The sequence below is a fragment of the Oryctolagus cuniculus genome, chromosome 11 (assembly GCF_051225735.1).
Source record: "Oryctolagus cuniculus isolate XC-2025 breed Fujian yellow rabbit chromosome 11, ASM5122573v1, whole genome shotgun sequence".
Classification (NCBI taxonomy): Eukaryota; Metazoa; Chordata; class Mammalia; order Lagomorpha; family Leporidae; genus Oryctolagus; species Oryctolagus cuniculus.
This window is the reverse complement of record NC_142877.1, coordinates 115524481-115538500: the sequence shown is the minus strand read 5'-3', so window position 1 is coordinate 115538500 and position 14020 is coordinate 115524481. Positions and strand designations below refer to the sequence as shown.

At 65.9% G+C, this 14020-nt stretch overlaps 1 protein-coding gene across 1 annotated transcript; it reads left to right on the top strand.

The window, feature by feature from the left end:
* Window positions 1-3528: 3528 nt before the first annotated feature.
* Window positions 3529-12188, top strand: CBX6 (chromobox 6). The gene is made up of 5 exons (XM_051845893.3): window positions 3529-3730; window positions 3857-3900; window positions 4008-4073; window positions 4156-4222; window positions 7511-12188. The coding sequence occupies exons 1-5, from the start codon at window positions 3662-3664 to the stop codon at window positions 8450-8452; spliced, it is 1188 nt and encodes a 395-aa protein (XP_051701853.3). The 5' UTR covers window positions 3529-3661; the 3' UTR covers window positions 8453-12188.
* The last annotated feature ends 1832 nt before the right edge of the window (window positions 12189-14020 follow it).

The following is a 14020-nucleotide window of genomic DNA, read 5'->3' as shown; positions in this document are numbered from 1 at the left end:
AACCAAGTGAGCCACGGCACCAGCCCCAATCTGCTGATTCTTGGTGTCCAACGGCTCCGGTTCCCTGAAATGCCAGCGGCTCACACAGCCCAGGGAACCAGCCTTGACCCCTATGTGAAATGTCAGGCGCTGTGGCACATGGCCAGCCCGCCCGCCCGCCACCAGGCCAAGGGAGAGAAAGTAAGCACAGGCACCTGCCCGGTACCACAGCCCCTGTCCACTGAGCACAAGTCCAAGTTCAAGCGGCACCCATGGCCCTTCCCAGCCCCCTACACACACACACACACACACACACACACGTACCATGTCTGAACAGCCCGTGCCGTGCAGGTTGGCCCCAGAACACCCCACCCGTGCTCTGAGCTGCTTGTTCCAGTTGAGTCCCTTCCCCAGATGCCTCTCCAAGTCCCACGTCAAATGTCCCCGCCTCTGAGAAGTCCTCCCAGCGTCTCCTGCAGGCCGGGTTGCTCCCCTCCCCGCACTGCCAAGGCATCCTGGCCGCCTACACCCCAGCACCGCGAACACCTCCCTTACCCACCCTGCGCCTTCCCCTGGGGGCAGGGGACCTGGCCGCAGGGACTGAGGGAGGGGCGCTGAGATGGGGAGACCAGCCTGGGCTTCTGGGTGGCCCCACTGTAACCAAAGGAGGGAGCACCTTGGGGGACGGTGCCGTGATGGTGGAAGCAGAGACGGGGTGCCCATGCCATGAGCCCCACAACACCGGCAGCTTCTAGAAGCCGAAGCCAAGGAAGATTCTCTCCCAGAGCTCCCGGCCGGGGCCAGCCCCCACCCGGCCTGGACTGCGGTGTGGTGACACTGGGTGGGACTCCTGCCCTGCAGGCTGTCACGTGAACCCACGCGGTAGCTGGTGACTGTTCACAGACATGGGGAGAAGCCCACGCAGCTCAGCACTGGTGCCTGTCACCATGTGTGTGCACACGCATGTGGAGTGTGCGCGTGTGTGCATGTACCTCTGTGTGTGTGTGTGTGTGCCTTTGTCTCCGGGGGATTAACACAAGACTCCCATGTGTTGGTGAATGCACAAAGCAACTGAACCAGCCAGCGATGCCACCGCTTCATCCTGGAGCCTGCTCCTGCCCTGGCACACACACTCGGTCCACACTAGGCCCAGTCCCACACACACTCACACACACACACTCAGCCACACACACACTCGGTCCACACTAGGCTCAGTCCCACACACACTCACACACACACACTCAGCCACACACACACTCGGTCACACTAGGCTCAGTCCCACACACACTCAGCCACACACACACTCGGTCCACACTAGGCTCAGTCCCACACACACTCACACATATACACTCAGCCACACACACACTCAGTCCACACTAGGCCCAGTCCCACACACACTCACACATGCACACTCAGCCACACACACACACTCGGTCCACACTAGGCTCAGTCCCACACACACTCACACATACACACTCAGCCACACACACACACTCGGTCCACACTAGGCTCAGTCCCACACACACTCACACATGCACACTCAGCCACACACACACACTCGGTCCACACTAGGCTCAGTCCCACACACACTCACACATACACACTCAGCCACACACACACTCGGTCCACACTAGGCTCAGTCCCACACACACTCACACATACACACTCAGCCACACACACACTCGGTCCACACTAGGCTCAGTCCCACACACACACACACACACACACACTCAGCCACACACACTCTGTCCCACTCAGCCACACACACACTCACACATACTCACACACTCAGTCTCATACTCGGGCTCAGTCCCATTCACGCATTCAGTCACACACACACTCACACTCAGCCACACACGCACTCAGGCTCAGTCCCACTCCCACTCAGCCACAGCCACACACACACACTCACGCTCAGTCCCACTGACACACACTCAGTCCCACACTCAGGCTCAGTCCCACTCCCACTCGGCCACACACACACTCACACGCACTCACACACACACTCACACTCAGCCACACACACTCACACTTGGTCCTGCTCATATTCAGCCACAGCCACACACTCACAGACTCTCAGGCTCAGTCCCACTCAGCCACACACACACATACACTCACACACACATTCAGCCACAACCACACTCACACACACTCAGCCACACACAGTCACACTCAGTCACAGCCACAAGTTATACACACTCAGTCACACACACATTCATACACTCACACACTCTGGAACACACAGTCACTGTCACACACATCTACACACATTCACAGTCACACACACAGTCACACATACACTCCCAGACACACACGCACACTGCTACAAGTCACTGTCATACACTCACATCAACACACATTCATAGTCACACACACAGCCACAGCCACACCCATTCAGTCACAGTCACTCACCCGCCCCCCAGGAGGGCAGCCCGCTGGGGAAAGGGGTCCTCCCCTGGGTGGGAGGGGGAACGGCACAGACCCGGGGGTCTCAGGGAACAAAAGCTGCCTTTCCCATGGTTGTGTGGCCCCGCCCGGAGGGTGCAAACCTCTGCCCTGGACCCTGAGCCGCCCCCACCCGCCGCACGAGAGGACCCCGGGGTTCAAGAAAGGCGTCCCCGAGGGAGACCAGGGTGGACACGCGAGCCCGCGAGGCTGAGGACGCGCCGCCAGCTCTCCGTGCGCCGCCAGCCGGGCTGCGGGGCTGCCCACCGTGTCCACGGGGTTTATGCGGATCCTGGACTCTTGCTTCTTTTATCAGTATTTTTTAAAAATGGCTTTTACAAAGAAAAATGATGCTGGTGTCCTGCAAGATAAAGCACATGTCCAGGGCTAGGGGGCGGAGCGCTTGGGGCTGCAGGGCCGCTCTGCGTGGGCTCCGGGCAGCCTCAGGGTCCCCAGGCCTTGGGCTGGGGGCAGCGGGGTCTCCGGGAGCAATGGCGGCCCGGCCTGAGGAGCCTCGGGGGACGCGGCCGTGGGCGGGGGGCTGGAATCCCCCGGCTTGGCTGGGGGAGAGGGGCCAGGGCAGGTGCCACCCGAGGAGACCCGCGCCCCGGAGCCCGCACAGGGCGCCTGGGCCTTCGTCCCCGCACCCCTGTCCTGCGGTGCTGTTTTTTTGTTTTAACTCATCCGCCCTGGTTACAAAACCACACTCCCACGAATACATAAATAATGGATAAGGCGGGGTGTGTGGGGGGAGGATAATGTTTTAAAGAAATTCCCGCAAGGCCTGGCGCGGCGGCAGCAAACGCAATTCTGCCGCATCACATTTAACCGTTTGCACGCTCCTGCCGCCGGGACGCGCAGCGGCACGGACACTCCCGGGCCCCGCCGCCCTCCTCCAGCGCGGAGAAGGCGTCAGCGACCCGGAGCCGCGAGGACAGTGCCGCGCCCGGCCCCGCGCCCGCCCCGCGCAAGCCGAACCCCCGCCCCGGGGCGAGGCCCCTTTAAGAGCCGCGCGCGCCCCCGCCCCACGAGCGCGCCGTCTCCCTAGCAACCGCCCCGGGGGAGGGGGAGGGCCCGGCCACGGCGCGCGGGCCGCGCAGGTCACGTGACGGCTGGCCGGGGGAGCGCGAGCGCGCGCCCGCCCGCCGGGGCCTGGGCGCTGCGGCGCGTGCGCGAGCGGTGCAGCACCGGCCGCGGGAGCGGGGAGTATTATGGGCTGTGGGTGCCGCTGAGCAAGATGGAGCTGTCTGCAGTGGGCGAGCGGGTCTTCGCGGCCGAATCCATCATCAAGCGGCGGATCCGAAAGGTGAGCCGCCGCCCGGGGCAGGCCGGCGGCCGCGCGCCCCGCACCCCGCGCCCCGCGCCCCGCGCCCTGCCCGCCCCGCGCCCTCCCCACCCCCATCGCCCCGTCCTGCTGTTTTCTGTTTTCCAGGGACGCATCGAGTACCTGGTGAAATGGAAGGGGTGGGCGATCAAGTGAGTGGCGCGGGCCGGGGCCGGGGCCGGGCGCGGGGAGGCCGCGGGGTGCGGGGCGCCCCCGCCTCGCCGGCGCTCACTGCGGTTTCGTGCGTGCGGCCGGGCAGGTACAGCACCTGGGAGCCCGAAGAGAACATCCTGGACTCGCGGCTCATCGCGGCCTTCGAGCAGAAGTGAGTGGGGGGCGCGGGGCGCGGGCGCGGGCGCGGGGCAGGCGCGGGGCGCGGCGTCACCTTCGGCGTCTCTCGGCCGCAGGGAGCGCGAGCGGGAGCTGTACGGGCCCAAGAAGAGGGGACCCAAGCCCAAAACTTTCCTGCTCAAGGTAAGCTGGCCTGGCCCCAGCAGCCCCCTCCCGGGCCTCAGCCCCGCGCGGCTCGGGGCCTGCAGGGGTGGACGGAGCCGAGGCCGCGCGGGCGCGCTCCCCCGAGGGGCCCGGGGACGTGGTGGGGGGGCGCACGCTGTGGAGCCCAGCGTGAGGAGTCTGAGGGCGGGGGCGCGCTCCGTGGAGCCCAGCGTACGGGGGGTCTGAGGGCGGGGGCGCTCCGTGGAGCCCAGCGTGCGAGGGTCTGAGGGCGGGGGCCCGGGGACGTGGTGTTGGGGGGTGCACGCCGTGGAGCCCAGCATGCGGAGGGCCTTTTGGGGGGCGCGCTCCGTGGAGCCCAGCGTGCGAGGGTCCGAGGGCGGGGGCGCGCTCTGTGGGGGCCTTTCCGGGGGCGCCGCCGGCCCGAGGGCCCCGCTCCCCAGCTCGCGAGGCGCCTGCGGGCCTGCACCTGCCCGCCTGCAGCCCCGCACCAGGCCTGCCTCCCGTCCTGACTCGCAGGACCACTGCGGCCTGACCTCGGGTCGCTGCCCCAGGAGTTGGTCGTCTTGGCCTGGCCGCTGCCCCTGCGACTCCGAGCCTCGGTTTCCCCCTACTCGGGGCCGTCGGGGTGGGGGGCTCCCAGGAGGACGGGCGTGCGGGTCGCTGGCCTCGCTGCGGAGGGGGGACCCGCAGAGACGGAGAGGGGGGCTGGGAAGGGAGGGCGGGCGAGCCGGGGTCTCCCCGCGGGGCCGCGACGCGCTGACCGCGTGGCCGCGGGCTGCAGAGGACGGGGAGGGCCCTGCAGAGAAGAGGCTCAAGACCGCAGACCCTCAGAGCCCAGCAGGGGGAAGGGGCCCGCTTCCACCCCGCACCCCCGAGGACCGTGCGTGCGCCGGGGTTGGATTCGGACCTGAAGCAGGAGTGAGAGACACGCTGGTTTGCCGAGAGCCCTGCTTCTGTGACCCGGCCCGCCACCGAGGGACACGCGCCTTGGGCGATCCGTGGGGCCACCCTAACCCTGATGCTGCTCGGTGCGGGGCGGGGCGGAGCAGCTGCGGGGCTGACGGGCCGAGTGACAGCCGCTCGGCGCAGCCGGCGCGCCCTCTAGCGGCGAACGCGGCAACGACCGTGAGAGCTGGTTCACGAAATGCCGTCCCTGAGCTGGCTGTGGGCCCCTCTCGTTGGATTCTCTCCACAACCGTGTGAGGGGGGGAGTCTGGGCCCCATTTCACAGATGAAAAGATCAAGACCCAGACAGGGGAAGCGACGACCTGAGGCCCATCCTGTCGCCTTGCTTTAAGGAGCAGGTGTCAGGCTGGGGGTGGGGGGTGCGTGGGCACACAAACAGGAAGCTATGGGGGCTGCAGACTCGGAGGGGCAGATGGAATGCCTTGGGCGTGGTGGGGGCTCTTTGCCAGGGGCTGTGGAGAGCAGGGTGGGCGGAACCCATGGCTCCGTGCCTCCCCGGGGGGGGGGGCAGTGTGGCAGAGCTGCCAGTGACACCCTCATGGCACCGGCTGCCAAGTGCCACCCTGAAGGGAACAGGAGCCCACGACATCGGTCCCTGTGTCCCCAGTGTGGCGTGGAAATGGGCGGGGGGGCTTCTCTAGCCTCCCCAGTGTGCAGCTCCCAGAGCCCCAGAGCCAGGCCTGCCACCCAATGGCCATGCAGTCAGCTTTGATTCACCAGCAGATCCAGGGCCCGCGTTCAAGGAATTTTCAATCCGGGGAGGAAGGAGGAGGAGGAAGTAAGACGATCCCTTTTACCAACAACCTTTGGAGGCGACAGTAATACGCATTGCTCGTGGAAACGTGGGAGACGGGCAGAAGATGCTAGCTCCCGTGAGCCAAGTTCCGGCCCTGCCCACAGCAGGTGCTGGGTGCCCTGTGGTGGGTCAGGTTAGGAGGAGGGAGGGCCTGTTGTCACCCACACCCCAAGGCTGAGCTACTGCTGGACTCGCTCAGCGGTCAGTTGGCATGCGCGGGGGAGGTGCTAAACCCTGGGAGTCTGAGAAGTTGGGGATCCCCCAGGCCCCTGGGGACAGGCCTGTAGGAGGCTCTGTTCCCCTGCCTTTGAATGGGGAGGGGTTGGAGGGGCCCAGTGTCGGGGGCAGAGGTAGCCGGCGGCCTTGGCCTTGTGTGCTGCCACCTTGTGGCCACAGGGATTTCTGGCTGCGCAGCTCCAGCCGGCCCCAGGTGGAGGTGGGCACCCCGTGGCACTCGGGGTGGGAGCTGGGAGGCAGCACTCGGAGCAAAGACGCCGTCACACGGTCAGCCAATGAGTGTGGCCAAATACAGGCTGACCTCTTCTGGAGAGGATTAAGTATGGGGAAATGGACAGACCTCAAAACGCAGAGTCCACTCCGCCGAGCCTCACCGGCCATCTGGGGGGCTGTGTCCTCCTCTGTCTCTCGGGGGTCCCAGGACATGTAACACAGATGCACACCCCCGCTGTATCCCCAGCTCTCACCACACCGGCCTGGCCCGCGGGGAGCTCCCGGCCACGGGCTCTCAGCCTGCAGAGCCGCGTGGTATCAGCCCAGGGTTCTGCCTGCCCCGGGCTCTGCCATCACAGCCTCCCCCACAAGGGGGTCGGTGCCCCTATTGCCTGGCCCCCTGTGCACCCAGCGATGCACCAGAGACCCAGCCTCGTTAGTGCCTGGATGGAAGGCAGGGCTGGCTGAGTGGCACAGCTTCTGTCGCCCAGGGTGTGCTCCGATAAGGGCTGGGTGGAGCTGGAACCCAGGCCCTGCCCTCTGCCTTCAGGGAGAGGGAGCCGCTGCCTAGCTCAGTCTGGAGCTTGAAGGGCAGCTGGGCCCGGACAGTAGGGGGCGCCCGTCCCCGCCGGGAGACTTCCCCACCAGATCTGGGTTGGATTCCAGCCTGTTGTCATCCGTTCTCCCGAGCCAGGTCCTGGGCACACAGGATCACACCCAGGGGTGCTGGTGACGGGCGGTGGGGTCAGGAGGGAGGATCCGCCCGTCCTCGCTGGCACTGAGTGAGTGGCTGGCAGGGCGGCGCCAGGCTGGGCCGGGGTCCTTTGTGGAGAGGGCGTTGGGCCTTGGCTTTTTAGGTGTCCTGTTGACCCAGGCTGGCTGTGCCCCCAGTGCCCATGGCTGAGCCAGCCCAGGGTCTGGGCTTTGGCCCCAAGCAGGTAGCTTCGCCTCCCTGAACCTCTCCAAGCAGGGGGGTCCCGGGTACCGCTGACTCTCCCGTCCTTGCACGGAGGGGTGGCTGGCGCTGGGGGCCCCCAGGGGGCGGCGCGAAGCCCTGAGGTCCCACCCACCCACCGCCCCCGCTCTGCCCGCAGGCCCGGGCCCAGGCCGAGGCCCTCCGCATCAGTGACGTGCATTTCTCCGTCAAGCCGAGCGCCAGCGCGTCCACGCCCAAGCTGCACTCGAGCGCCGCCGTGCACCGACTCAAGAAGGACATCCGCCGCTGCCACCGCATGTCCCGCCGCCCCCTGCCGCGGCCGGACCCGCAGGGGGGCAGCCCCGGCCTGCGCCCGCCCATCTCGCCCTTCTCCGAGACCGTGCGCATCCTCAACCGCAAGGTAAAGCCCCGGGAGCCCAAGCGCAGCCGCGTCATCCTGAACCTGAAAGTGATTGACAAGGGCGCGGGCGGCGCGGGCGCGGGCCAGGGCGCGGGGGCGCTCGCCCGCCCCAAGGTGCCGTCCAGGAACCGCGTCATCGGGAAGAGCAAGAAGTTCAGCGAGAGCGTCCTGCGCACGCAGATCCGCCACATGAAGCTGGGCGCCTTGGCGCTCTACAAGCCCCCGGCCGCCCCGCTGGCGCCCCCGCCCGCCGCCGCCAGTGCCCCGGGCCCCGGGCTGCTCCTGGCCGCCCCCGCCGCCCCCTACGACGCCCGCAGCTCCACGCCTCAGTCCTCCTCCGACCCCGACGACGCGCCCCCCAAGCTGCTCCCCGAGACCCTCCCTGCGCCCGACTGGCGCCAGCCCGAGGTGCTCGACCTGTCCCTTCCTCCCGAGGCAGCGGCTGCCAGTAAGCGCGTGCCCCCTGATGCCACGGCAGCTGCCGGCCAGGCACTGCCCACAGCCTCCGAGCCGGAGGCCGGGGACTGGCGCCCCGAGATGTCCCCCTGCTCCAATGTCGTCGTCACCGATGTCACCAGCAACCTCCTGACGGTCACCATCAAGGAATTCTGCAACCCCGAGGATTTTGAGAAGGTGGCCGCGGGGGTGGGGGCCGCGGCCGCGGGGGGCGGCGGGGGCGGCAGCGGGGGGAGCAAGTGAGGGGGCTCCCCGGGAGGGGGGCTGTGGGGGGGGCCCTCCTGCCTGAAGTCACTCTGGCTCCCACTGTCCCCGCCCTCAGACCTCGCTACCTGTGCTTTGCTTGTCTCCAGTGGCTCCGTGTTGACCCGGGGGTGATGGGGCTGGGAACTGGAGCCCCCCGAAGGCCAGGGGGTGGGCGCCGAAGGCCAGGGGGCAGGGCATGGGCACCCAGAAGCGCTCCCTCTTGGCACCGTCCCTGCCCACGCACAGCGGGGCCTGCTGGGCGGTCTCTGGGAAGCTGCAGGCCTGCGGGGCTCACCTGCCCCTTCCACACCCCGCCCCCGTGCCTCCCCGGCTCGCTCCCCGCCTCCGTGTACAGCATCTGATCTCGGTGCTAAGCCGGCAGCTGTGGGGCCCTTAGGAGACCCCCACCCCGGGTGGCCACGCTCCCTTCCCCTCCTGCCCATCTGGCAAAGCCACTAGAGGGGGGACGGGGGGGAGGCAGACCCCTCCCTCCGCATCAACGGGGGCCTCTGAAGCTGGACCAGGGAGGGGGTCCAAACTGCTGGCTTCTGGGTGAGGCCCGAGTAGAATCCTCAGCCCCCTCCCCAGGGCCGCCAGGGCACCCCAGCATCGAAGGCCCCGCAGTTCTTGACCAAAGGTGCCACGAGAACCTGCTGCGGCAGTGTGTGCCCCGGTGTGTTGTCCCGCGTGCTCGTGCAGGGGCCACGCGTACATGGGTGCTCGGCCCCTCCCTCGCCTCGGTAGGGCCTGGGGCCCTGGCTCCAGTCTGGCCATTGTGGGGCTGGCCCAGAGGTGCCCCCTGCCCCGCTCCTGGGGGTGGTCCGCCCGACCTGTGGGCCTCTGCTGCTCTGGGGGCTGAGCTGGACAGGGGAGACCCCCATCCCAAGGCTCCCGTTCCTCCCGGGTGTTTGGGGAGGACAGAAAGGGCCTGGAAGCCGTCCCCGAGGGTCTCCCGGCATCTCCCACCTGCTCCGTGTGCTTCTGACCGCTGAGGCTCTCAGCCCAGCCGGCTCGGCGCAGCGGGAGGCCTCGGCTGCCCTTGGCAGCTTCTGCTGCCTTCTGCTGCCGGGGAGCCGAGCCACGCATGCCAGCGCAGAGACCAAAGCCCCAGCTGCAGGGCAGGCGTCAGGAGGGGACTCGGTCTCCCGCTGGCCCCCTGGGCCACTGCCCAGGCCTCAGCTGGGCGTGGCCGGAGCCAGCAGCCCTTGGTACCTCTGCCCGGAGGGCGAAGGCAGGAGGGGGAGCCCAGCAGGTCGCAAGCACCTGTGGTCCCAGGAGGGGCGGACACTCTGTCCTGAAGCTTCCTTGGGGGGCTGCCCGCTGCCCCTGGCCCCAGGCTGTAGACCCTGTGCGGGGGCCCCTGGCAGGCAGGAGGGCCCCCTCCCCGTCCCGCCCTTTGTGTTGGCTCTGGCCGCCCAAGTGCCAATCGGCTTTTCCCCCAAATAAGGGCTGGAATTTCGCCTTGTCCCTGGAGGTGATTCCCCCACCCTCCCCAGCGCGTGACCGCCTGGGTGCCAGCTACAGGTGTTCCAGAGACCATAGCAATGTGTTTTCCCGAGAGTCCGTGTCATTCGTGACTTTTTTTGTAAAGAGTTGTGTTTTCAGAGGTGATTTTATGACAGGAAAGTGAAAGAATTAGTTTTGCAAAAAAAAAAAGCAAAAAAAGAGGAAAAAAAAGAAATAGACAAAAATATTGTGGTATTCCTAGTGGGGCGGGGGGGAGGGGAGAAAGATATTTAAAGAAAAACTAGTAACGCAGCGATTGCACAGGTGAGGGGCAGGTGGGGAGCGGGGTGGGGGCCTGGGCCCGCCTGGGGGCTCTCAGTGTCGCAGGCCCCACGGGCACACCTCGGGTAGGCCTGCCCGGCTGGCCCGGCCCCGACTGCCACCCCGAGCCTTGCTCAAAGGGAAGCCGCGCAGCTGGCCCCTGGGGAGGGAGTGGGGAGAGGAGCTGCAGGGGCAGGTTTCTCCAGGGAGGCCTGCTCCCTACCACCCTCCTCGCTCCCCACCACCCCAAAGACATCCCAAGCCGCCCTGGCCAGGAGGGCACGCAGCCTTGAGGGGGAAGAAGCTGTCGCAGGCGGTGACCACTCCGAAGGGACCTGCCGCCCTGCCCCCACCCACTTGCACAGGTCAGCCTCCCGGCCCCTCTCCAGCCTTGCTGCTTTTCCGTTTGCCTAGTTATCCAGCCGAAGTTGCAGTCTGGTTCGCTTTATTTTTGTACGTGACATGGTCCCCAAATCCCAGGCTCCTCCCGTGTCCAACACTGGGTGGGGCATCACTCAGCTCCGCTTAAGCGCACCCCCCCTCCCCACCCACGTGGCATAGGAAACAGATGAGGTCCGGGGTCTGCCATTTGAAATGGAAGGTTGGGACCCTCAGTTTGCCCGTCTGTGAAATGGGTGTGTTGGGCAGCACCAGCTGTGGTCTCTTCTGTGTTCTCGCCCTGCAGAGGGGTCAAGGTCAAAATGAGCTTCATGTGCTCTGATGTGGGGACAGGTGATGATCTGGTCCCCAGCTCTCAGCGCGTGGTGGGGGGAGCAAGGCTGCTCACCGGGGTGGGGTCAGGGGTGGGCTGGGCCGGCCGCCTTTGAGGATGGTGCGACCCTGCCCAGACCCTGGAGCCCGCAGGAGGCTGGGGGGCCGGCTTGGAGGAAGAGCCTTTTGTCCATGGGCTGCTGCCCGTCATTCTGACCTCTCTGGGAACCCGGAAGGATAGGCTCCGTTTCCCGCTTTTCTGTGTGTGGTTTTATTGTTTTGTTTTTGCACTTCGCCCACGCTGGACAGCGCAGGCCCGGCGGGTCAGTGTGGCCTTGGGGCTCCCGTGCGCCAGCCCAAGGCGGCCTCTGGGGGGCGCGCGTGCGGCTCGAGGAATCACTTTTTCAGAGAGGAGAGGACGGTGTTTTTTAAAGTTTTAGTTCTGTCTCCCTCCGCATCTCCTCTCAGATTCGGGAAGCCCAGAGCTAGGGCCTCAAACTCCGGGCAAGGGTCTCTCCGGCCCCCTGTCCTGCCCACAGCATCTGCAGACGAGGGTGGGGACCCGGCTGGGCGGGGGCCAAGGACCCCACCTCCGAGGCCTGTGGGCCTCTCACCCCAGCCTTGAAGGAGTAAGCACTCCGCCAGCACTGGGAGCGCCACTGTGTGCCGAGCATCAGCTAGGGGTGGGAGGGGGCCGGGGGCCTGGCGGGGCCGCACTGGCCCGAGGCCAATGCGGGAGCTAAGAGTTCCGGTGCCCCGGCCATGCAGGTGGTCAGAGTGGAGGCAAAGACTTCTTTTTGTTGGTTTTAATTTAAAAACACAAAGGCCTAAAGGAATATGTATCTTATGTTTTTTTTTTTTAATTTTTGAAAAGCTCATTTAATGAACTGTGCACGGATGGATTCTATATATATAAAGTATACATATATAGCTCTATATTGGGGGAGGGGCACTGTCTTTCTCTCTCTCTCTCTCTCTCTCTCTCAGCCATCCAGCCCCTGGCCGCCTCCACGTTGCTTCTGTTGGTGCCAGGTGGGAGTGGGGCAGGGCTGGCGGGAACAGAGCAGGGTGCGGTCCCCCCTCCCACCCCCTGCGTCCTGCTGGGGGCTCTGGCCGTTGCTGGGCCGGGGGAGGGTAGGTCGTGCCGATTTCTGTCTTGTACGTTTTGTTCTGCTGCTCTTCAGTATTGTATCCATGCCAGGAAAGGGGGGACTTCCTTTACCCCCCCAAATAAATTGTCACATTCCGGAACCGAGGGCCAGCCCTGGCAAGGGGTGTGTCTGTCATTTCTGTTGCAGCCCCTCCCGCATGCCCTGGGGGGTGGGGCCGGCCTGGGGTCAAGCCTGCGGGAGCAGAGCTGAAGGCCAGGGGCTTCCCACCCATCGTGGGACACACTTGCTCAGACTGGGGCCTGTCACAGCTGATGTCTGGGTGCTGGGGGCCACCTCTCCACGGGAGTGGACCCCAAAAGCAGCCACCCCATGCTTTCCCAGGGGCCTGTCTCCCTGCTGCTTGCTCTCTGGACACCCCCAGCCCCCCTTTTGCCCGTCTCCTCCTGACCCGCACATGGTGAGGTGCGCTGCCCAGGGCCTGGCTCCCCTCTGCAAGGGCAGCTCCCACACCTGGCCCCGGCCCTGCTGGGCGCTGGGCACCTGCTCCCTGCCCTCAGCGTGGCCCTTGGCATTCAGCGGGCCCTTGGGCCTCTCTGTCAGTGAGCTCAGACCTCGCCCTCCTCCTGCGGGACTGGGAGGCAGAGCTGGGACCCCAGCTGACCCCGCACTGCCAGTGGCCCCGGCTGCGAGCGTGTCCCTGCCCGGAGCGCTGAAGGTGGACCGGCGGGGGAGCAGGGGCCGTGGCCAGAGCACTGACTGCAGGGGGAGCTGCCCAGACGGGCTGCAGTCCCCCAGGCCCCTGCTCCAGGTTCTGCTCCCTGAATTGCATGTTCAGTGCTCCGGGTTTTGAACACCTGCGGAGTGCTGGAGGGCCCTCCCCAGTGCCCAGGGAGCCCCTGTTGAGAGCAGGTCTCCTGGGGCAGAAGCAGCCAGACAGGGAAGTGCCTGAGGAGCACGGGGCTCCAGTCCCGGCCCCAAACCCTGGGCGCACGGAGGCCCCACGGGTGCTTCCTGGGATGTGTCACCTCTGTCACACTGTCACTGAGCAGCTGGGTCTGCTGGTGACCCAGGCAGCATCTCAGGAATCAGAGGGTTTGTGCCAAGGACAGGAAAGGGTGGGGCAGTGGCCCAGAGCACAAAGACCCCTTCTGAGGTGGCCTGGGGGCCGTGCACGGGTCCTCTGCTGGGCGGGGCCGGCCTGGCCCCCGGCCCTCACCTCACCCCACTCCTGGGCCTCCCAGATTGGGGAGTCAGTGAGGGGCTGGGGGTAAGGGCGGGATGGGGCGAGAACGTCTAGTTCTGCCAAGTTACTCGGTTGTTTTGTGAAAAGCTGAAGATTCCCTGGCTTTTCCATCCTTGCCAGGCCGTGTCTGGGAGAAGAGGGGGTCAGAGGTCAGAGGGCCTGCCAGACGGGCATGGGGCGCAGCGGGGCAGGCCGCCACCTGGGACTCCGCTTCCAGTCCAGCTCCCTGCCAATGTACCTGGGAAGGCAGTGGATGGTGTCCCGAGTGCCTGGGGCCCTGCACCCACGTGGGAGGCTGGATGTCGTTCCTGGCTCCTGGCTGCAGCCTGGCCCAGCCCTGGCCCTGGCTAACGCAACCATTTGGGAAGTGAACCAGCAGATGGGAGATCCTTTCTCATATAAATAAATTAATCTTTTAAAAACCATCGCTGAGCCCTCTCTCAAGCCAGGCGTGAGGCTGTGTGCCGAGTCTGCACACTGCTGGCTTTGGGGAGGACACACTTCACCAGGCTCCCCGCCTGCAAAGCCCGGCTCAGGTCACTTGAGCCACAGCGGGCGGGGGGGGGGGGGGGGCCGTGTCGCACAGGAAGTGGCAGGGGAGACCAGATGCACTTCCTCAGCAAATGGGGGAGGGACCAGCCATTTGCAAAGAGAGAGGTCAGCAAGTCCTCTGTTGGGAGAAGCAGAATTCTCTGTGTAGACAAACCACACACACCCCACCCCCAATCACAG

Bases quoted from the DNA above. Each gene is read 5' to 3' on its own strand.
- CBX6 (XM_051845893.3), top strand. From the start codon at position 3,662: ATGGAGCTGTCTGCAGTGGGCGAGCGGGTCTTCGCGGCCGAATCCATC. The intron at 4,074-4,155 runs GTGAGTGGGGGG...TCTCGGCCGCAG, and splicing joins ATCGCGGCCTTCGAGCAGAA to GGAGCGCGAGCGGGAGCTGT. The intron at 4,223-7,510 runs GTAAGCTGGCCT...CTCTGCCCGCAG, and splicing joins CCAAAACTTTCCTGCTCAAG to GCCCGGGCCCAGGCCGAGGC.